We start from the raw sequence: 21,663 nt of genomic DNA, 5'->3' as shown, positions 1-21,663 counted from the left end.
GCCATATCTAAAAGAAACGAACGACTAAATAAATAACAGCTTGTGTCTGGCAGGTCATAAGGGCAGGGAGTGGTATAAGAAACGCAACACGCACTTCCTTTTTGGCCCCGCGATCCTCTGATCGAGAAATGGATGCATGGAACGCCAAGGCTCTATTTTGATATACCCGGTAAGCGTGGAAAGGGGTAATACGGAAATACGAAAATGCGTTATGAAAAACAACAAACAAAACAAAAACGCACTAAAAACGCTGAAATACGTGGAATACGTGGAAACTGGAAAGCGACCCATGTGAAGTATTTTTGCAAATGTTGCAAAAATTTTGGTAGCCTGGATAGTAACTGAATGGCAGCAATCATTTTATGCTCCAAAAATAACGCTATTGCTTCAAAATAATGAAGCATTTGGCTGCTGATCACTGTTCGACAGTCAGCGTCAAGTCAGCGTTACCTAGCAACAGACTGCAAAAGTTCCTTTTTCGCTGTGGAACATGCAAGTTGCCAAGCAACCAGTCGTTTCATTGGACGGCGTTAGCTCTTTTCTTATTTTTCGAACACAGTCTCGCCTTACTCGCATATTTACTGCGGATGCGAAGATATCAATATTATTTGGCAATAGTTTGAAACAAAAAACATACCTAGGTACAGGGACCCGCAGTTGCTACTGTACACATATATTACCAATTTAGAATTGCGCTATTATTTGCTAAGTGCTGGCCATTGGAGAAAGAAAATGTAGCGCAAAGTATGGAGGAATAACACATGTTTGCTCCCAGCAAGTATGTTTTGTATAATTCCTCTTACCGCAACAGATATTCTTCCAAAACTACAATTGTGCTATTTTTCCGCGCCGGTTGCCTCCCCAGAGCCCGTCCTTGGTATCGCCTATAGCTTCCGTTCCCGCTACGTGAATGAAAGTCACGTGACTACTACAGGTTTGCGCTCAGTACTAACACACCTAGCCCGAGGGCCGGTCCGTAGCGGGGAGGGGTAGAACGCCTGAGCTCCAGCGCAGTGGAGGTGGTGGTGGCCCGTATCATAAAGAGGCAACCGTAAGCAGAACTACAATTGCCGCAGTATAAGATTATGGTCAAGTTTTCTTTAAATGTATTGATTGACAAGAAAGTGCAATGTTTATCCGATATAATAAAACGGTGTCCAAGGCCTTGGAAGAACTATAAAACATATTCAGCAACATATAAATTTCTGATACAGGCCATGACCTTTCACCTTGCCTCCGGGGAGGACCGCTCAGGAAGCCACATACCGAACGAATCGAGGCCTCGCAGCGCGGCGGCAGAGGAGGTGGATAAACCATCGCCAGATCTTTCGATTACTTATGTTTCCAGATGTGGAGGGGGGGGGGGGGGTGGAGGGGGTCTATTTTCAACCCACTCACCAATCCTTTCCTTATTAACTTATAGCTTACCGAAAAATGCAACACAATGGTGGCCGTCACGAGATGTAGCGAAGAGTGCCTCAGCCGGTTTTGAGTAAAGGTTTTGAGTACACCGGTTTTGAGTAAACTTTAAGCATTCGAATTCAGGCCAGTGATCCTGAAGCATTATTTTATTGTTGTCGTGCATAAGCTGGGATGACGTGGTCCAAGTTAATTGCGAAGAAACGGTTTTAGTTTCAGAACATTTATGAGGCTAGTCGCGCCAAATAGTATACGTTTGTTGTAAAATGTCAAATAGAATGTTGACGTGCTATCCAGATGATGGAATTTATTTGACACAAGAAGTCAAAAAGTGGCATCGTTAGTCATCCTGCATACCTATAAATCGATTCGTCACCTTGGTTCGAGCTCAATAGTTCTTTTCGCGGATGATCGGTTTCGTTTTCTTTTATTTGGGGGGGGGGGGACAGTTTATGAGCCAGTAACCACCCTCCCCAGCCCCCAAACAACAATTGTTGACAAATACTGTGATGGCCTAAAAAATGTCCTCAATTGTGTAACGTAGGGATGAATGAGGTAAGTTGAGCCGCTTTTGTTTTTCGTAAGCTACAGGCTAACTTACTGATCATTTTTCTGCGTTTACGGGTTGACGGACAGAGTGGTCATTGCGCATGTAATGGTGGCCAGAAATGTTTCATACCGCTTATTTTTGTACTGAAAGGCTACGTCAAAAATCATCTTGCACGTTGCTCATCTTACCCCATGGGCGGGGTAAGTTGAGACACGTCGTGAGGAAAGTTGAGCATGGATGGAAAAAGCGAACCTCTTCTTTTCCCGGGCGCGGCGAAGAGTGGGCTCTTTTATTTACTCCATGGCATACATACCTACTTATGGCAAAGTTTTTTTCCTCCATCAAAAAGTAACTGTTTTAAGCCTTCCAATAACTCGTCAAGTTTTCTATCACGGAAGAAATCATTTTATCCTTCAGATAATCTGCAAATCACTTACAACTTGTGTAATCAACAAAGAAAAACAAATTCCTACCATTTTTATTCAGCAGAAACAAGCGCAGCTCAGTTTGGTTTTCGACAGCGGAGACAACAATGGCTTATCCGGCTCATCTTCCCCCAGGTGAAAATGGCTCATCTTGCCCCACCCGTGGCCATTTTCGATTAATGACACCCGCTAAGGAAAATAACCATGCACCGCAGATAACAACAATCTCATTTTAAAGCCAAACATGTCTTAGTTATCAGGGGCGATACCACATGTTACCGGGTGCTGAGCGTGAGAACGTTGCCGTCTCACGTGAAAGACTGCAGCATCGTAAGCGAACGGCACATGGAAGCTCAAGTCAATCAGCGCCATAGGACTGCATAGGCGGCGGAACAGGGAGGGCATCGGGGCACCGTGCCCCACTTTGATTTTGGCATTTTAACATTAGCCCTATGGGCGTTGCATGGAAAGAATGGGACCAAAAGTCGGCAGTGCCCCCCCCCCCCCTTAATTGAAGGCGTTCCGCCGCTACTGCATAGGAGCTGCAAGAAACATGGGGTGGCTAAACTTGCGCCTTGGCTCATCTATACCTCACTCTCCCCTATTTGGGGCTCGCAACCTTGATTCGTTAAAGTTATTTGTCTGTTCATTATAAAAGCTGTCAAATTTGCCGTATCATTAAACTTTTATTGAGTTTGTATTTCACACTTATCTAAAATGAACAATTTTGTCACTGGCTTCTTTTATGAATGGAATTGGATGGTCGCATGAATGAACGAATGAATAGCTCCATTTGAGCATCAGCTGAAATCAATCCTAAAATTTAATCTACCAGTCTGCAACGAAAAGGTTTAAAAACCAAGTGTCTCATAGTTCCATAATCTTGAGCCGCTTCTCTCACGATTCATTTTATGTGGTGCTTACAAAGTTATATTATTCGAGCTCGTTGGTCTTAAAAACTGCTATCGAAGTAAATTAAAGTGTTTCGGGCTTCGGCACTTAAAAAGCAATCGATGTTTAAACCTCACCTATTTAGGCATTTCTTTTCAGCGTCTTACATGTAGCGGAGGGGCGTAGAAACCCTCAGCCATTCGGCCCTTGATAAAAAGAGCCAGAGCTTCGCTGAAAAATAAAAAAGAGCGTGTTGCTCGTGACGAGAGAAATCCGATGATTTGAGGGTCCGTCATCGCTGACGAGAAAAAGCCAATTATTTTTATGTCCTGGTCAATGCTGAGATCCTAGGTCACTGGTTGACCTCCCAGATCAGGTTAATAACCCAAAAGCACGGAAAATTGGGTCCTGCTAGAATTTCTACAAGTGAAGTTTGCTGGGACTTGGCTTGCTTCTGACTCCGAATTTGCACTTGCTTTGATCAAAGATGATGTATCAAAGCATTTGGGGTAGGACGGGTCACGCCAGATCACCCATTAGGCGTTCTGCCGGCTATATAGAATGTCAACCAGCACTTACAGCCTTGCAACATATTGCATAGGCACTATAACTGATACCTAAGTATGCCTAGTTTTCAAATGCTAAAATGGGTGCTAAATTTCAAACCAACACTTCCTAAAAAACACAGTAAAAAGGTGTAAATTTAAGGAAGTTAACCGAGATCATTTCAAGTAAATGACCTTAACCTGAGTTTCACGTGACCTTGGCACCCACAACAATTAATGAGACAAACATTAGATAATGTAGGTATTTCACTTGTTGTCACGTTGCTAATCACGAAACGACTATGGAAACACACAGAAGATGTGCGCTGACTTTCAATTGCTATTCTGGCCTGACATGATCTTGAGAAAAATAATCACAGGTTAAAGGTTATTTGGTTCAGGGATTTAAAATTCTCAGACAAGATGCAAAAATGATAAGGGCTATTTAATTTTCCGGGAAGTTGTAAAATTGATCAACTTCAGGGCACCAAAGAATCGTCGCAATCCTTCGCTTTGCCGCGATTTATTGGTGTAAAACAGCGGGCGCGGTCTACTTACATCTACCTATATGTGTGGTGAGGGCTAATATTCATTTCATCTGTGTTGATGAATGTGCAACAATTTCTATATGAACTGAGACCAGTCCATATGAGTATGTTTTTCTCACGGACAATGACAATATAAAAACAATGCGGATAAAACCAAACGTTTCGGACAACAACGTGCCTTCGTCAGTGGAGAAAAATGAGTGTATAGGTTTAACATCGATGAGAACTAAATGCGGCACCGTCTCGGTCTGGCCAGCCGGGCTGCCGATAAAATACACAAATGTTTATAAGCTTCCATGATGTGCTTAAAAACTGTTGAAAATATATCTTTAAAAAAATAAAGATAACTACTTCATCGACGTTATCGAAAGAAAACATGTATGCCTAATTACTTATTTCTTGCCACTGACGGAGGCACTTTTTTGTGCGAAACGGCTGGTTTTATTCGTATTGTTATTGTATTGTCATTCCCTGTGAGAAAAAAGGATAACTAGATTCAGTTAGTAACCATAACAGCGAAACGGCTTATTGTAACACAATTCACTGTGTATACGAAACCTATAAGTCCCTAAAATAATTATATTTACAACTTTTAAAAAGATACAGCTTATACAGCTTGGGCATACAATTTTTTCTGCATTAAGATAATATTAATTTATCTCCACAGAATATGGTAAATTAATGCTGCTGAAGTTCGCTTTCGAAGCGTCTCCTCCAGGCATTCCACAGCTCTCGTGCCATTTTGGATCACGGAACATGGCTGGGCGCAGGACAGGTCAGGTCGTCTGCGAGCTTGGACGGACCACGTGACCACCTCCTCCACTCCCCCTCACTCCCGTCCCCTTCCCCAGCAGGGCGTCCGATCTAACCGCGCCCCAGGCAGTCGGCTCGGTCCGACCCTCCCCATGGTCGAGCCACGGCCCGGTGCCGCCTGAGTTTGTGCCGGGTGCAAGACTGGAGCAGTAACTAGCGCCGGAACTAGTAGTCAGCACGACCATCGTCAGATGGCAGGAGTAAATGGAATAAGCGGTTCCAGGTTTCAGAAGGAATGGGGCGAATGGGGCAGGAAAAACCGCTGAAAACAATGTTTTGCTGATATAGCCATAAAAAGTTCACTGAATTAGGAGAGCAGCACATCAGTTTAAAGCCCTTCAGATGGTGGTTTTAATAAGCACACAATCATTTCCCAATTCGCCTCCAACGGTGTCACAGGCAAAGAATACGCTGAAATACTAGTGTGTACAGAAGCAACTGCGGGTCCCTGTACCTTACCGTGTATGATATAAATAATGCTAATGAAAATAGCACAGAAAATTATCATAACATGTGATAAACATTTGACATTTGACATTTGATAATGTCAAAAAGGCCCTCAATTAGAAGGTTTTCCTGCTTCCTGCTCAAAACACTCAGTGTCGTGGTCTTCCCATGGTCTTGGTTAGATTCAGCAAAATTTGTTTAGTAAAAGTCATGAAACAATGAAAATACAGACTTTTATGTCACTATTATGACTTTTATGATGTATCCAAATGAAGATTGTCAATACTAGTCTGAATTTACTTTTCCATTCCCAGTAGGTAGGTAACATTGAAACCTATGTCCCAAAAGTAACGAGATGATTTAAAATGGAAATATCTTGAGAAGTAAGAATGTGAATGACTTCAAATTTTAGCATGTGCAAGCTACATTCATAAAATTGTTTCTTGCTGCTTGCATGTGTAAATCATTTTTGATAATGACTACACCGGTCATCAGGCAGTAAGCAGAAAACTGAAGTTTCACCTACAGCATGTATACTTGGCCCCGACTGGAAAAAATGCCTCCACTACGCTGAAGTTCTCGGCGGAGGTGATGCGCCGAAATTTCGGCGCAAGGGTTTATGCGCCGAAATTATTTTACCAAGCCATGCTTCATGCGCCGAAAATTTTCAAGGCTTACTGATGGCTGCAGGCTGTAGCCACCCACTTTTCGTCGAGGTGGGGGGGGGGGGGCTGGCGTGTGTGTGTGGCTGTCTTCTGTCTTCCAGTGACTACTGTCTACAGACGGTTGTTGGCACGGTCGACGGGATCGGGCAGACAATAGACATCAGCAGGCCATGCGGGACCGAGCACCAGCGTTCGCTATCACAATTCACAAAATCTCCTGACTCACAAACTCACTGGCATGTTCCATAACATAACCTTTATTTTGTTGCCCGGCTCTGATCAGCAGTAGTGCCCAGCCGGTGACTGACGCCTGACGGGGCCTTCAACAGGCGTGGTGCAAGCACGGCCGATGGGATCGGGCAGATACCAGGCCATGCGGGACCGATTGCCGGCGTCCGCTCACAAACCACACGCCGGAAATACAGGAATCACAACGGTCAATACGCACACGATAGCATACGTTATCTGAACTAGGGGATCCGACAATCCATAACCTCACTCTCGATCGGTGAACTGTTCCCGCCGTGGGAGAGTCACAATCAGGTTCACTGAACATGACTTAAATACCCTGAGACGAACACGTCACGAGACAAGATAAGTGACATTTAAGATGTTTAACTCCCGAAGACATTTAACCCTCGCCGGCCGAGGGGGTTGGTGCCTCCCCCCTGACGGTTTTTTTCGCGACTGCTCCAGAGCCGTTTGCGATAGAGAGATAGAGAAAACTGTTGCGTCGGGCGAGGGTTAACTTTACATGGTCCCAGGTATGGCTGTTGTAATTGGCCAAAAATAATAAAATAAATGAGGGTCATGCAATTTGAGAGCCTGAACTTCTGTGTTGTCCCACCGTCCGCCATATACGAATATACGAGGTGCACTCCAGAAGTTTTGAGACTTTTTCATTAGAGACAGTTAGTTGTTTCAGAAAAGCTTGAAACTTCATTGACTCTCGAAATGAGACCTCCCGAGTTCAATACACTTGTTGTAGCGCTCCGATCACTTCCTGAAGGCCCGCTGCTAGTCCTTCAAAGTGAAGGTGCCCAGGGGCAGGGCCTTTGTCACAGCCTCATTCATCTCCTCCACATCCTCCAACCGTCGTCCCCTGAGCTTCTCTGTCGGTCTGGGGAACATCCAGAAGACATAGATGGCCAGATCTGGACTGTGGGGAGGATGAGGGACAGTTTTGATGCCCATCTGTGTTAGTAAGCTCGTCACCATGATGGACGTGTGGGTGGGTGCGTTGTCCTGGTGCAGGTGCCCCTGGCCAAATTTGAAGAGTTCCGACTTCCGGTCTCTTGTGGCGAATTCCCTTGCTCAACTCCCGCAAAACTTTCAGGAACCATTCCTTGTTAATCATCTGGCCGAGCACGGGACCCAGCTATTGAATATAATGCCTTTTTGTCAAAATACGGGATTATTATGAGCTTCCCAGTGGACCTGCTCTGTCTGGCTTTCTTGGGTCTGGGGGAGTCAGTGTGCTTCCATTGAACACTTTGTCTCTTAGTGTCTGGATCGGTAAAAATACACCCAGGTTTCGTCTCAAGTCACTGAAGAGTCAATTTTAAATGTTTCTGGGGTATTTTTATCAAGCTAATCACAAAACTGTATTGCCTTGCGACCCTCAAAGTCGTCCTCACATGTGAGGACACTAACAGCCTGACCATGCTGTACATTGGTCACTGTGACAAGCCGCGTGTGACTTGCCGTGTTCAGGGTGATGCCCTAGCCGTCTCTTGCAACGTAGAAAAACAAGATTATGCAAGTACGTTTATGACAACTGTGGTAAGGACATATGAAAGCGACAAGAATCTAGCACTGTTAATAGGGCTTTTACGAGGGCAGTTTCAAAACTTCTGGAGTGGACGACGTAGCTCATCGCGCAGTCACGGTGAGATTTTTTATTTGTTTGGAACTCTGGGAGCATACGAATACGGCCGGAAGCACTGGATCAAGGCGAAATTTCGGCGCAGGCTTATTTACGCCGAAGTGCGCCGACATTTTCGGCGCAAGCCGTCGATTTACGCCGAAGTACGCCGAAAATTTCGGCGCAAGCCGTCGATTTACGCCGAAGTACGCCGAAAATTTTCGGCGCAAACGCCCAACTACGCTCGAGTTCTCGACGAAAGCGTGCATTTTTCCAGTCGGGTACTTGGCCCCCCGTCCTTCGAGGTCCTGAGCCCTGAGGTTGACAGCTGGAATTCGGTGTTGAAAAAACCAAGAGAGGTGGCTGAGAGTTCTCCACTGGTTCTTTGGCTTGGCTGCAGCGCAGCTGTGCCGACACCATCAACCAGCAGTGGCTTCAGCAGAATGGAGAGCATGCTTGCACTGTCCTAAAGACCATGTGTTGTCTCCGAGAGTGGTTGTGAATTGTGAAATTGGGTAATTTTCAGGGGGCACAGCCATCATATGGCTTCTGTGGTCACCTGACTTACACCTCTATATCTTTATTATCTGGGTACACACTATGAGTACACATTGAAGAGTTTGTCATTGAGGACAACCCAGCGAGCCAGGAAGAGCTAGAGAATGAGCCATCTGACTAAACATAAGCTAAGCGGAATCTCACTAGACGAGAGGATTGCCCCAGAATGGTGGAGGAAGTCAAATGCAGTATATTCATGCACAAAACCCAAAATTGAAGCTATGCAGAAAAATGTAAATGTGTGGCTACAAACAAATATTCTGACTCATTTATATCATAACAAAATTTTTATAAAATGTTCTATAATCTCTTAATGTTCTTACCTACCTGAAACCTGCATATTTACAACATACAACCTACTAGTGGGTAACCTACTCAGTACCCACATACAACCTTCTGTTTAAATTCTGCTGCATTATAGTTTTTTTTTCATTTTCAGCTCTTCTCTGGCACTCCGGACAGAACTAGCCTTTGGCTTTGGTTCTACACTCTACCATCCTGGGCGCTGTTTGGTCGCAGTTTTTTATCAGCAGGCTGCGAGCATGCTGCTGTTTCTTGGCCCCTCATTGGTCAAACTCATGTGGCCTATTCATTTGACCAATGAAAGGCCAAGAATCACCAGCATAACTTCCTTATATGGGAAAACCGACAGCTTGCTGATAAAAAACAGCGACCGAACAGAGCTCTGGTTGTAATAGCTGTGCTGCAGTGGTCTTGCTCCCCGTGTTGTTTTGTGAATGTGGACGACGGTGCTTATATCTTATTATCTACCTGTTTCAGAATCTGATCAAGTGATCAAGTGACAAAGCTTCAATCATGGCAGACGAAGAGGACCTTTATGAATTTGATGCATCCATCGACCAATCAGAGATGGAAAATGATGCTGATTTTCAGCAGGCTTTGAAAACCAGCACTGGAAAACGGCCCACGGTGCGTATTTAACCGCTTTATCTTAATTTCTTATTCCCTAAACCTTTGTCATTCTTGAACTGCATCCTGGCGATCAGATGACTGAGTTTTCTACACTAGAGAGTAGTTAGCACCATTTCCAAACATAGGATTCTCTTATAGGTAACTATGACACACCCTGATCCACAGACGACGGCTCGACTGGCCACCGGTATGGCCGGAAACCGTCCGGGCACACAGGCCCGCGCCGGACTGCGGACCGGCGCGCCGCCCGGCACGGCTGGGGTGAGTCGGCGATGGGGCTGCTCGGGCTGGGTACTGGGCAGGCTTAGGGACTTTTGTCTTAAGAGGGAATGGAGGAGAGAAGGCGTTTCGCACGATAAAAATGGTTGTCATCGGAGATACTGGGATGTCGTGAGATAAAAACGTAGAAGTTCTATAAACATTCATGGGATAAGCTGTTACAATAAAAGAAGGCTACGCTTACCCAGGCTATGCTTAAAGAAGGCTATGCTTACAATGCAGATGCGCGATCATCTTGCCAATGATTCGTAGACTTAATGAAGCTTCGACTGGTCGCCATTTTCCATCATCCATCGCTCCCCATGTTTGCCGGCGTCTGTCTGAATACCGAGTGGCCATGTACCGCTGCGGCCACATGTGACCGATGACGCCGTGCCGCCGATGACGCACAGGTGCGCGGGATGACGGCGGCGGTCCGCACCAGCTCCACGGGCGACAGCCGGCCGATGACGGCCGTCAAAGGCGCCGGCTACTCCTCCGGCGCCGGCACACCCGGGCTGGAGAGCACCAAACCCGTGCTGGAGACACAGAAACCCGAGACGTACGTAGTGCTACGCTCGCGGCTCGGCAGTGGCTCAGGGCGGCGACTAGATGTGTTTAGGTTGAGATAATAGTCCCGACAAGAAGATGCTCCAACTAGAGGTGATAACCCTGTTTAATAACCCTCTATTTCCTCTCTTACCCCTGCAGTCCCGAGGAGAAGATCCGCCAGCTGGAGGTGATGACCATGGATCTGATCGAGGAGTCGTGTCTGGCCAGCTGCCGGAACGAAGGTAAACTGGCGCTGGACAAGGCCAAGGAGGCGTCCACCAAGGAGCGCACGCTGATCCGACAACGCGACCAGGCCGGTCTCAGCGAGCAGCACAACATGGAGCTCACCTTTGTGGTGAGTGGCGAGCGGAAGCGAGGGGCGGCTGAGATGTGAGCGGGTGGAACATAAGTGTATAAAGCCGGTACGAGTCTGTTTTTGACTGTATTCGTGCTACTGCTCAGCTAACAAACTGGTGAAGGCTAAGCTGAGAAGGTCCCATTTAACCCATTGTCTGGCTTGTGCCTAACTGTGCTATGTTTATCTTTTGTTTTCATTGTCACAGGTTTTGACGAACTTGGCGAGCCAGTACGCCAAGAATGAGCTGTACACCGAAGCTCTGAACACATACAATGTCATCACCAAGAACAAGAGTTTCAACAACCCCGGTCGGCTGAAGGTGAACATGGGCAACATCTACTACAAGATGGAGGAGTACCCCAAGGCACTCAAGTTCTATAGGATGGCGCTCGATCAAGTGCCCAGCGGACAAAACTCGACGAAGTAAGCACATTTCATAGGTAAAGAGGTAGAGATACAGAGGTGAATCATGTCGGTCCATCTGCGTAGTACGAAGTAGAGTGCAGTAAATCTTGGCACACTTCATTACGAGATGAAATTGCTGATTGCTGAGATGTCCCGTTTTGGTCCATTACCTTCACCCCATCCTTTATCCACCTGACAGGATAAAGATAATGCACAACATTGGCATCCTGTTTGTGAAGATGGGGCGGTACAAGGACGCCATTACCAGCTTCGAGTACTGTATGCACGAGAAGGCCTCGTTCCGCACAGGTCTGTGTGTACTGTACAGTCATGCTAGTTCGCACAGGTCCATGTGCTGCCGGGTATACCCGTGGGCTACGTGTAGTCGCTCGCCGAGAAGGCGGTTTTTCATGGTTCAACGCTTTACTGCATGTCTGCATTTTGTTGTGCAGTTGCTGTTAGGCATTCTTGTTTTCACTGGTGTTGTTGGAGGGATTTAAGTAGTACCGGTGTCAGCAATGTGGTGGTGTTTATTTGCTCGTAATTCCTGCATCGCGTAAAACTGCATGCATGATGGGCAATGGCCGTGCTATAACACCGAATTAATTTGATGATATCTGTTCGGCAAAACTTCCCAACTTTGAACGGTTTGCTAAAGGCATCTATCCCTGTGGTGGCTCTTGCTGTGTGAATTGCTGATCCCTGCTTGCTGGGAATTTCTTGAACCGAACGGGGTACTCTGGGTGCAGTCTTGGTTTATCAGCCGTCGTCATTACGGTGGCCCTCACCAGTTCGGCAGTTCTAACTTGATGAGTGCAGCACCGCACTGACACCATTGCAGGCCTGCACCTGGTGGTCTGCTACCAGGCTCTGGGCGAGCGACAGAAACAGCGAGATGCCTTCGAGAAGCTACTCCAAGTGCCGTTTGATATGGACAAGGAGGACCATTACAAAGACCTGGAAGTATGTGTCTTGACGTCGTGCACGGAATGACGTCTGCTGGTTTGCTCTTTCAGCAGAACTAACCTAGTATCCCCGAAAACCAGCTTTCTTTCCAAACATTACAAACTAACGTCCTTTCTTCTTCCCTTTCTTTGATCGCCTTTGTCCGCTCATTTGTCTCCAATAATATCCATCTATCCGGCTGCCTCCGGCGTTAAACCACATTCCCTGATGCCCATACGTCGTTGCCTCCTGTTGGACCACATGTCACCCCTTGCCTAACACGTTCTCCCGGTCGCCCGCCAGGAGGAGGCTGAGAAGGACCCGCAGACGGCCCTGGTCGTGGAGGTGATAAAAAACGACCCGATGCGGAAACAGGAGCGGCGTCTGCGCAACGAGGCCGAACAGTGCATCCTGACGGCGTCCAAACTGATCTCCACGACCGGGGACACGCCCGCCGAGGTCTCCGAGTCCTACGACTGGTCAGTGGCGCCGTGGTAGGGTCGGAATATATTATGTTGTGGGAAGAATGATCGTATATGGAGAGCGTGATCTTCATGCCCTGCATGGCTGCCGCATGCTATAACTATAGACATACGAGTAGACCGGCTATAATACACTGTCACGTCTTTATGGACGACTTCTTATTAAATTGCCCGTCACAATATCTGTTGACTTTTAGCTGTAAATATTTGCACTTTGCAGTAGGTCCAGACGATGGTTCTATACCTACATGTTTCACCTCTCGTCGTCAGGTGTCTGGAGACGCTGAAGAACTCTCAGCACGCCGACCTGGCCAGCGATCTGGAAATCAACAAGGCCATCATGTACCTGCGCCGCAAGGACTTTAAGGCGGCCATCGACACGCTGCGGGTGTTTGACAAGGTGGAGACCAAGGTGGCGTCGCACGCCTTCACCAACCTGGCCTTCCTCTACTTCCTGGTCAGTAGTCTGAGCGGCAGTGTCACTGGGTAGGTCAGTGGTAGTCAGTAGATCCGCCTAGCATCACAATAGCGCGACGGCGAGTGGGATGGGCAAGGTGCGTTAGTCGGGGCGGGTCGAATGGTGATGAGTTTTGGTAGTGAGCATATTGGGCTTTAAACATGTATTTGGTAAAGTAATTAAGGCCATGGTTCGGCTAGTTTCATCATCGATAAAACTTACGATTTCTGTCGTTTGTTTTCACAACCTTTACCTCTAGGCCCGACGAGAATCACTCGCCAATCACCCCGGTCCCGACTCTGACTAACCCTCTGCCCGCCTTCACAGCGGAAGGAGTTTGAAGAGGCCGAGCGGTACGCAGTGCAGGCGAGGGACGCCGACGGCTACAACGCGCCGGCACTGGTCAACCTGGGCAACTGCTGTCTGCAGCGCGGCGACCTGCAGAAGGCCAAGGAGTACTACATCTGCGCGCTGGACAACGACGCCTCCTGTGTGCAGGCGCTTTACAACCTCGGTACGGAGCGGCTTCCAGGTTGGGGCGGGCAGAGCAGAAGAGGGAAATATGTGGGTATCGTCATTCTTCCATATCAGAACCCTTTTGCATGTGTTTATTAAGCGTCGACTTGGTTCTAGAAAATAATGAAATAATGCACTTGTCACAGAGACCTGAAGCTTTTGACAAAATCGTGTCGTTTGTTGAGCAGTAGGTAAATGTTGCCATTTTGAACAGTAGTCTTAATGTGCCTGCTTTGCTAGATGCTAATAAAGGGAGAGAGATGTGATATGAATCAGTTTTCCATCACATGGTTGTCCCGTGGCTGAAATCCAGCGAATAGGAAGTAATCCCCATTTCGCTGTAACCAACGCTTCCCTCTGCGATCTCCCGGCCGCAGGTCTGGTGGACAAGCAGCTGCGTCTGTACGCCGACGCCAAGGCCTCGTTCGAGAAGCTGCACCTGATCGTGCGCTCGCATCCGCAGATCATCTACCAGATCGCCAGCTGCTACGAGCTGCTCGGGGACGTCGACCAGGCTACCGAGTGGTGCGTGCCACTGTGGATGGGGTGGTGCGGGGTGGGTCGGTGGGGGAATGTAGCAGTGGTAGTGGATGGCAGTTTGTAGAGTGGAGTGGGGTAGGTTTTAACGTTCCCCGTGCCCTATCCACCGATATACTTTCAGACTGAAAGCTAACGCACGGTAGGTAGATGGCAGCACAATTCATTGATCGTGCGTAGCGAATTTCTTATCGTTTTCGTCTACGACTCTCGTCTGGCCACGCTATCCCTGCATATGGTTCCGTACTAGCTGGCGATGTGTCCGCATCAGTCTGTGTAGTGCTTGCTCTGTGTCGCCATTCCCAGGTACGTTCAGATGCTGAGTCTGGTGCCCACCGACCCGGACACGCTGTTCCACACCCGTCCCTTCCCAGCCGTCACTTCGTATCGATCTGTAGCTCAGTGGTCGCTCCGTGTCGCTGCAGGTACGTCCAGATGCTGAGTCTGGTGCCGACCGACCCGGACACCCTGTTCCACCTCGGAGGTCTGTTTGACCGAGAGGGCGACAAACAGGGGGCCTACCAGTACTTCTTCGATGTGAGTACACGCGAGCTGCAGTCGGATTATCTGCCATTGACGCTCATACTGTACCAGGCAGAGTAAATTTTAGACGTGTTGGCAGTCATCAAACTGCATGCAAAAAAAAAAAAAAAACTTGCCTCCGGATTAAATATATTTTTCGGTATGCATGCGCGCAACCCAACAAATCCGACATGAATATGTGTTTGCATTCTGACGGTATTTACAAATTTACCTCAAAATATGCATGATTTGAGCTTAAAACTTGATGAACCGTGATTGACGTCCCTCTGAAGTTTTGACTTGAAAACGTATAATTCCACAAATAATTTCTATATAACTTCTTTTTGCCCCCTGAAAATCTGAAATTTTTCCGAATCCTATAGGCTTCAGATGATGGTGAACTTTTATCGCATTGTGATTTCCGCGTGTGTGTTGAACTATCAAGTGTTCCTTACGTGCACATTACAACATGCATGATTGACTCTATCGTGCAATGGATCATTGGTGAAACTGGAACCGTAATAAACAGCCAACCTCAGCGCGGCTGGCGGTTCGAGTTTGTAATTTTTCCGGTCACATGCTCCTACAGACCCCGTGACCCCGCCCATGACCTTTGCCCTCGCCCCTGACCCTGTGCCAAGTATGTATACACTGGCGCACAGATCTGTGGGCCAGAACTTACGGCGCACAGTCGCCCCATCTGCTCCTGCTGAGACCGGAACGGTAGTGTTATATAAGTCGCGCTATCACAAATTATACAGATTGTGGTCATGATAGAAGTTATCACATGCTCATCAAGGAGTACTCCGAAATATTCTGCTTTGCGATGAAGGCATTTGTCTCTATAGTGACGGCGATGTTCCGCCAGAATTTTCACCACAAACTAACTGTACACTTCCACGGTCCTTATTTCATGCCAGCCGTTACCTCGCATGGACCAATCGTACCTCACGACAGCATTATCATTACCAAGGGAATGACATTGATAAATAGTTTTATTCATGCAGAAGTTTGCTGATGCCTCTAAAGTTCTGCGTTCTTCAGCATATATTCAGGTTGCGAAGTGTACTACGTTTTCTATGAAACATCCGGACCCTAAAGCAGCACAGAATATTGCGTCGTAAGGATAATGTTTGCGCCAAGTTCAAGGCCAAATGTTGACCTGGGCCTCGTCCTCTGCCAAACGACCTCGTGTTGAGTATATTTCAATCGCTGAGGCGTGGGGGCTCAACTCGTAGCACTTGTGTACGTTTTGAAACTCAGATGAATTGCTCTTAGGTGGAGGTGATCTGACACAAGGCCCATCTGACCTTGCCGGCTTGAATTTGGGCATCTCGATTAAAAAACTGAATATTTAAGATTTGGTGATATAGATGAAAATAATGAGATGGAGAAATCAGATGGAAGAAATTGCTTTGCAGTCTTTGTGCGACAATTGTCCTTTCCTCCCTCGAGATGCTGGACCTAGACAGCAGAGCTAAGACACGGAAAGCGTCATCAAAACCCATTCAAAACCACTTATTATGGAAACGTCACAGCTACCTACCTTCCGTGTAAATTTCTTCGTAATTTTGTTGCGTTTATTATGTTTTCCATATTTCGTCGATCAGTTGTAAGAAGTCAAAATGTTGGCGTCTGGCTATACTTCCCAACATCACATTCAAGTAGATAGTTGAAAAAGGTTTGAAAAGACTTTTTATGGTTTGCGCTTTTGCCTATATTTTGAGCATCCTCTGCGTGTTAATTTTGCGCTCAAGTGGACTAAAACTTAATATTTACAAACATCTCCAGTGAAACGGATTCACCGGACAAACACAAACAGTCCCCCAGACTGCATTCCTGTCCACCCGCCTGCATTCCTGTCCACCCGCCTGCATTCCTGTCCACCCGCCTGCATTCCTGTCCACCCGCCTGCATTCCTGTCCACCCGCCTGCATTCCTGTCCACCCGCCTGCATTCCTGTCCACCCGCCTGCATTCCTGTCCACCCGCCTTCCTCCTGTCGGTGCCGTCTGGGCGCAGACGTCACCGCTTTGGCCGGCGGCGCTGGCACAGCCCGCCCGTCCCTGACCTTTACCATCGCGTCCGCCAGTCGTCGCGCTTCTACCCGTCGAACCTGGAGGTGATCGACTGGCTGGGCTCCTACTTCATCGAGCACCAGGTCTCCGAGAAGGCCATCATGTTCTTCGAGCGCGCCGCGCTCATCCAGCCGGCCGAGGTCAAGTGGCTGCTGATGGTGGCGTCGTGCTACCGGCGCGCCGGCAACTACCAGCGCGCGCTGGCCAAGTACAAGGAGATCCACATGAAGTTCCCCGACAATGTCGAGTGTGAGTGTGTCCGGCTCGCCGGGGCCCGTCTGGGGCGGCCAGCGGCGGAGGCAGCGGCGGCGGCGGCGGGCGGCGCGGACCGGTCCGCCCGGCGCCGGCGGCGGGGGCCGCCCGGGCGTCTGCACGGACCGCCCGTGCGCGGCCGCTCTATTTATGTTTGCCGGCCGGCCAGACACGCGGCGGCGGGGGGCGTGGCGATGATGCAATCCGGCGGCGGCGGCGGCGGCGGCGGTTATTTCGAGGCGCCGCGCCGGGCCGCCGCCGCCAGTGATGAGTCAGGGGCACGGCGTTTCCGGGCAGCGCCGCCTAGACGCCGCCGCCGCACGGGGAGCGGGACGGACGCGACCCGGTCAGCGCCCTGTCGCCGCCGCCGGACCCGGGACGGGGAGCGGGACGGGACCCGGAACGGGGAGCGGGACGGGACCCGTCACATGGACCGCGTCCGGCTGCTTCTCACAGACTGGGGAGCTCAAACCTTGCAGGTTGTTGATGACAATTTTTAACGATTCACGTCCGTGACGATTCTCCGCCAGGGTTTGTAAATCAAAGATTAGATTTGGTACATCTTTGATTTTAACTGGCTGTTTATGTTCCAGTAGGAACTTCCTACTACGCTGCTTGACTGGTCAGGCATACAAACTCTGCGATATATTGCGACAGTATGCCCTACTTCAGAGTGCTATACGCCTGTGATAATATGTCCCCTCCGTCACACCCTCGCCGGTGATACGCAACGTGCGTCAGGATGGATGGAATCTCGGGTCTTCGGGCTGTCTTATACATTATACCTTGGGTTATCTGCTGCGGGGCGGTCTGGTACCTTGCATGGTGCGCGGCCTGATATACATCTTCCACGCTGTCCGTCGGTCTATGACGTGTGCTGTGGATTTTCCGTCTGTCTGCTGACGTACCACCCCCTGCACCTCCCCTGACGGCTCTGTCCACCCACTCTGCGACAGGCCTGAAGTTCCTGGTGCGTATCTGCACTGACCTCGGCCTAAAGGAGGCCGCAGACTATTCCATCGAGCTGAAGAAGGCCGAAAAGTCCAAGGAGATGCGGGATGAACGCATGAAGGGAAAGCCAGGCAGTGAGTATGACGTATGCCTATTTACGGAGTGGTGACTGTGGGGTCTGTTCAGTTGAGATGGTATCGTCGCTCGCCGTTTTTCTTGTGTATGTGATTGTTTTATTTTTGGAGATGCCTTCAGGATATTCGGCTGAGACCGGTTTTTGTTGATAATGGATGCATATTGCATATTTCACTCTCATTAATTTTATCATAATTAAGGGTCGCAGTAACCATGCTAAAATGGTAAATGTTGTTTTTGACGATAACTGTACGTCTAATTGGCATATTTAAATATCAACTATAATATTGCGATATTGAGTTAACGTTTTTGGGTGAAACTGGCAATTTTTTCCAAGCTATAACTGAGTCGTGACTTTCTCATTTTTGATTGATTTAACCGGCAGCAATACCACACATCTCGTGTCATTCGTCAAAATATTTTTGCATTCCATCAACTTGCCAAGCTCCTAAACACACTACAGAGTAAATATTGAGCTAAGGGCATGTCTTACAGTCAATTTACAATGGGGCCCCGCTGTAGATCAAGCATTATCGACTTCTTTGATTCGAATGCTGTGGATTCGAAAGTATATGAGAAACGGATGCGTGAAATAAGCTGTAATGCATGGAAATAAACGAACGCGTAAATAAACGAAAGCGCGTTTCAAATAGGGTGCGCTGAAAATTTACGTAATTTACTGGGCTAAATGGTTTCGCTTATCTATTCCGTTGTGTCATATCACGCTCCAATCTGGCTGTTTGTCGTGTCGCGCCTCTCCCCGCCCCGATGTTAGGTACCGTATCTGCAATACTGACACACCACGTGTTCCGACAGCGTCGTACCGGGGCAGCTCGGGCCGCGGCGGCTCCGACTCCAGTCTGGGCGGCAGTCGGCCGGGCTCGGCGGCCGCCCCCGCCCCCGCCGCCGCCGCCGCCGCGGATGGGCCGACGCCCCAACAGCAGGAGGAGATCGGTGAGTGGCCCGGCGGACCGTCCGATCGGTGACTCGGCAGGTGTTCGTTTGCCTGGAGGGTTAGTCCTTAGCCAGGATTGCGCTATCTGGAAAGTAACGTTACGTAGGTAATGCTACCGATGATTGGTGGTGAATCGTTGCTCAATGTGAGGCCAAACCCGGTCTTTGTATAGGTCGAAACAGTGACCGGCAGGCATCGGTAGGATTGTGATTGCAGGATTGCAAAATCCTGATTGCATTCCTTTTTGGTGGATTGCACCTGGATTTGAAATCCATTAAAAAAAACAGGATTTGATTGCGGATTGGATTGCATCATATTTCCAATTTTTGCAATCCAATCCGGATTGTGTTTGATAAGTGCTTTGAAATGGTTTGTTGCGATTGAAAATTATGAGATCGGCTTCATCGGCTTAATGTACTTTGCTATCAAGGGCTTTACATCGAAACTTGAAATAATTTAAACGCTTTTAATTTAAACGCTCAAAATAATATACGCTGATGAACTACATAGGAAGGGCAAAATTACGTATTTGAGGGCGAGTTTTAAAAATATAAAACACTGGTTGGGTAGAGGTTTAAATGTGGGGGTGTTTGACGCAAAAAATATTTCCCATAAAATACCTGTGCCTTAGATAGGAATTACTCGCAAGACTAGGTACTAGAAATGGGTGATTTGGGGATGGAGGCACGGCCATATGCCCCCCTCCCTCCCTAGACTAGGTACTAGAAATGGGTGATTTGGGGATGGAGGCACGGCCATATGCCCCCCTCCCTCCCTAGACTAGGTACTAGAAATGGGTGATTTGGGGATGGAGGCACGGCCATATGCCCCCCTCCCTCCCCCAGATCCACTAGTGCACATAATGATACAACAGGATTGCAAAAAAGGATTGCGGATTTGATCACAATCCAAGTGAAAAAAGGGGATTGCGGGTAGGAATGCAATCCACTTCGGCACAAGGAATGTGGATTGGGAATGCAAACCTTTCAAAAAGGATTTTCCCGATGCCTGGTGACCGGTAATGGATGATGTGGTCGAGCGATGGCCAACTCTCGTTTCGTAACTTGACGGTATGGAATCAGTTTGAATGTGTCAAACATTTTTTTAGCCTTAATCTCGGTACAATGGTGTATGCCTTATTTGATTTGATCCAGTTCTTCATTTAAATGTGTTGGTGCGATCTTCAAGCATTTTATTGTCCCGACTGGCGACTATATATTTTGAATGACACTGCTGGCACTAGATGTGTTTCCTCATTAACCTCATTCGTGGAAGATAATTGCTTGTTATGCAGCCAGCGCATTGTCCCGTACTCTCACGTGTGACACCTGCCTCGCCCACCCGTGCGCCCGCAGACGCCCGCTACAAGGACCCGCTGGGCCCGATGAAGCAGCGAATGGCCAAGGACGGTAAGAACGAGGACGACTGGGACGACGACCTGGACGACGACATGCTGCCGGAGTAGCTGCCGAGTGAGACGGCGGATCGCCGCTCTCCGGCACACACGGTCCATGGGCCGTCCCTTCGGTCGACCAGCCGTTCCGCCGGCCCGCCTGCTAGTGTGTGGAAGGTGTGGCGGCTGGTTCACCTGGGCTGTGATGAGCGGTGATTGTCCAGTGTTATTTGGCGGGGGCTGAGTGTTCTCTGCGTCGTTTATTGGCTTCCACCGCGGTACATAGGTGCAGGGTATCGTGTAAGTATTATGGACAGATGCATGCATTTCTCGGCATTGGTTGTGAGTTGTGAGCATCGTCCGTGTCTGCTGGGACGGAGTTCTGCTGTTGGTAATGATAAATACGTTACGCGGTGGTCACGTGCGGAAAGAACAGCCACTACAGCCAGACTGTGTCTAGATCTTACCGCTAGGGGTCCAGTCTGGGTGTGATTGAATCTCCGTTTTTTTTTTTTCAAAACGTGTAGGCCATTTGTGATTTGGAGACTTCGACTTCCTCACTTGCTCAATATGCGATGATGTGCAATTGTGTTTTACTTATCCGTTATACCTACTTTATTTTTGTGTTGTTATTCATGTTCTTCATTTGTCATATTAGTCGTAAAACGTTAATTGCCAACAAAGGCATGTGATAGGTCGCTGTCTACCGCTACTAGCATATAATTGCTCGTATAATTCAGTGTCCTACACAGTATTGGCAGCCTAGACGGCGGCCTACCTAGCATCGACCACATCGACAACAGTTTCTGTCCATATGTCTATATAAAAAGGTGTGTTTACCGTCTGCTTACCCAAATAAAGCCACGTCAGTTCCAGATTGTGCCGTATCGGCTGTTTTAACTCGTAGATCTGTTAATGTTTTGATCGAATCACGAGACAGTGGCATAGTTTTGTTTAGTCTGCCATGCATCTGTCTTATTTTGTGTCTGGGAGAACGGGGTTAGCCGCACAGCGCATCTGCGCCACGAATTAGGAAGGGCAAATGGGCGAGGGGCGCAAGCCGAACTGCATCGATGGACGGTGCAGCTCTGTTTCATGAAGGTTGTGTTAGCGTTTGATACCTACGGGCACGGCGTGAAGTCAATAAAATCGCTCTCTGTGACTGTGAGGCATATCGAATTAATTGGGCATAAGCCATAAATGGTTGTGG

General features: G+C 48.2%; 1 protein-coding gene across 5 annotated transcripts; it reads left to right on the top strand.

Annotated features, from left to right (window-relative positions):
* The first annotated feature begins 407 nt into the window (after nt 1–407).
* Nucleotides 408–21,330, top strand: LOC122390706 (intraflagellar transport protein 88 homolog). Of its 5 annotated transcripts, none has more exons than XM_043383890.1 (17): nt 408–469; nt 9,506–9,655; nt 9,824–9,919; nt 10,330–10,478; nt 10,628–10,823; nt 11,032–11,249; nt 11,431–11,540; nt 12,073–12,194; nt 12,480–12,655; nt 12,929–13,115; nt 13,443–13,629; nt 14,009–14,156; nt 14,594–14,705; nt 16,782–17,016; nt 17,976–18,104; nt 18,922–19,059; nt 20,416–21,330. In XM_043383890.1, exons 2-17 carry the CDS (start codon nt 9,542–9,544, stop codon nt 20,523–20,525), a joined length of 2,427 nt encoding a protein of 808 aa, XP_043239825.1. In that variant the 5' UTR covers nt 408–469; nt 9,506–9,541; the 3' UTR covers nt 20,526–21,330. The 5 variants fall into 5 exon arrangements, with proteins under 5 accessions (XP_043239825.1, XP_043239829.1, XP_043239827.1 ...); XM_043383894.1 differs by lacking the exon at nt 408–469 and adding an exon at nt 556–641; XM_043383892.1 differs by lacking the exon at nt 408–469 and adding an exon at nt 566–665.
* Nucleotides 21,331–21,663: the final 333 nt, after the last annotated feature.

The sequence above is a fragment of the Amphibalanus amphitrite genome, unplaced genomic scaffold (assembly GCF_019059575.1).
Source record: "Amphibalanus amphitrite isolate SeventyFive unplaced genomic scaffold, NRLGWU_Aamphi_draft 000406F_arrow, whole genome shotgun sequence".
Lineage (NCBI taxonomy): Eukaryota > Metazoa > Arthropoda > Thecostraca > Balanomorpha > Balanidae > Amphibalanus > Amphibalanus amphitrite.
The sequence above is the reverse complement of the archived record's forward strand: the minus strand, read 5'-3'. Positions and strand labels throughout refer to the sequence as shown.

Coding starts and splice junctions, on each gene's coding strand:
- LOC122390706 (XM_043383890.1), top strand. CDS start 9,542: ATGGCAGACGAAGAGGACCTTTATGAATTTGATGCATCCATCGACCAA. Junction 11,541..12,072: donor GAAGGCCTCGTTCCGCACAG/GTCTGTGTGTAC, acceptor ACACCATTGCAG/GCCTGCACCTGGTGGTCTGC. Junction 17,017..17,975: donor GTTCCCCGACAATGTCGAGT/GTGAGTGTGTCC, acceptor ACTCTGCGACAG/GCCTGAAGTTCCTGGTGCGT.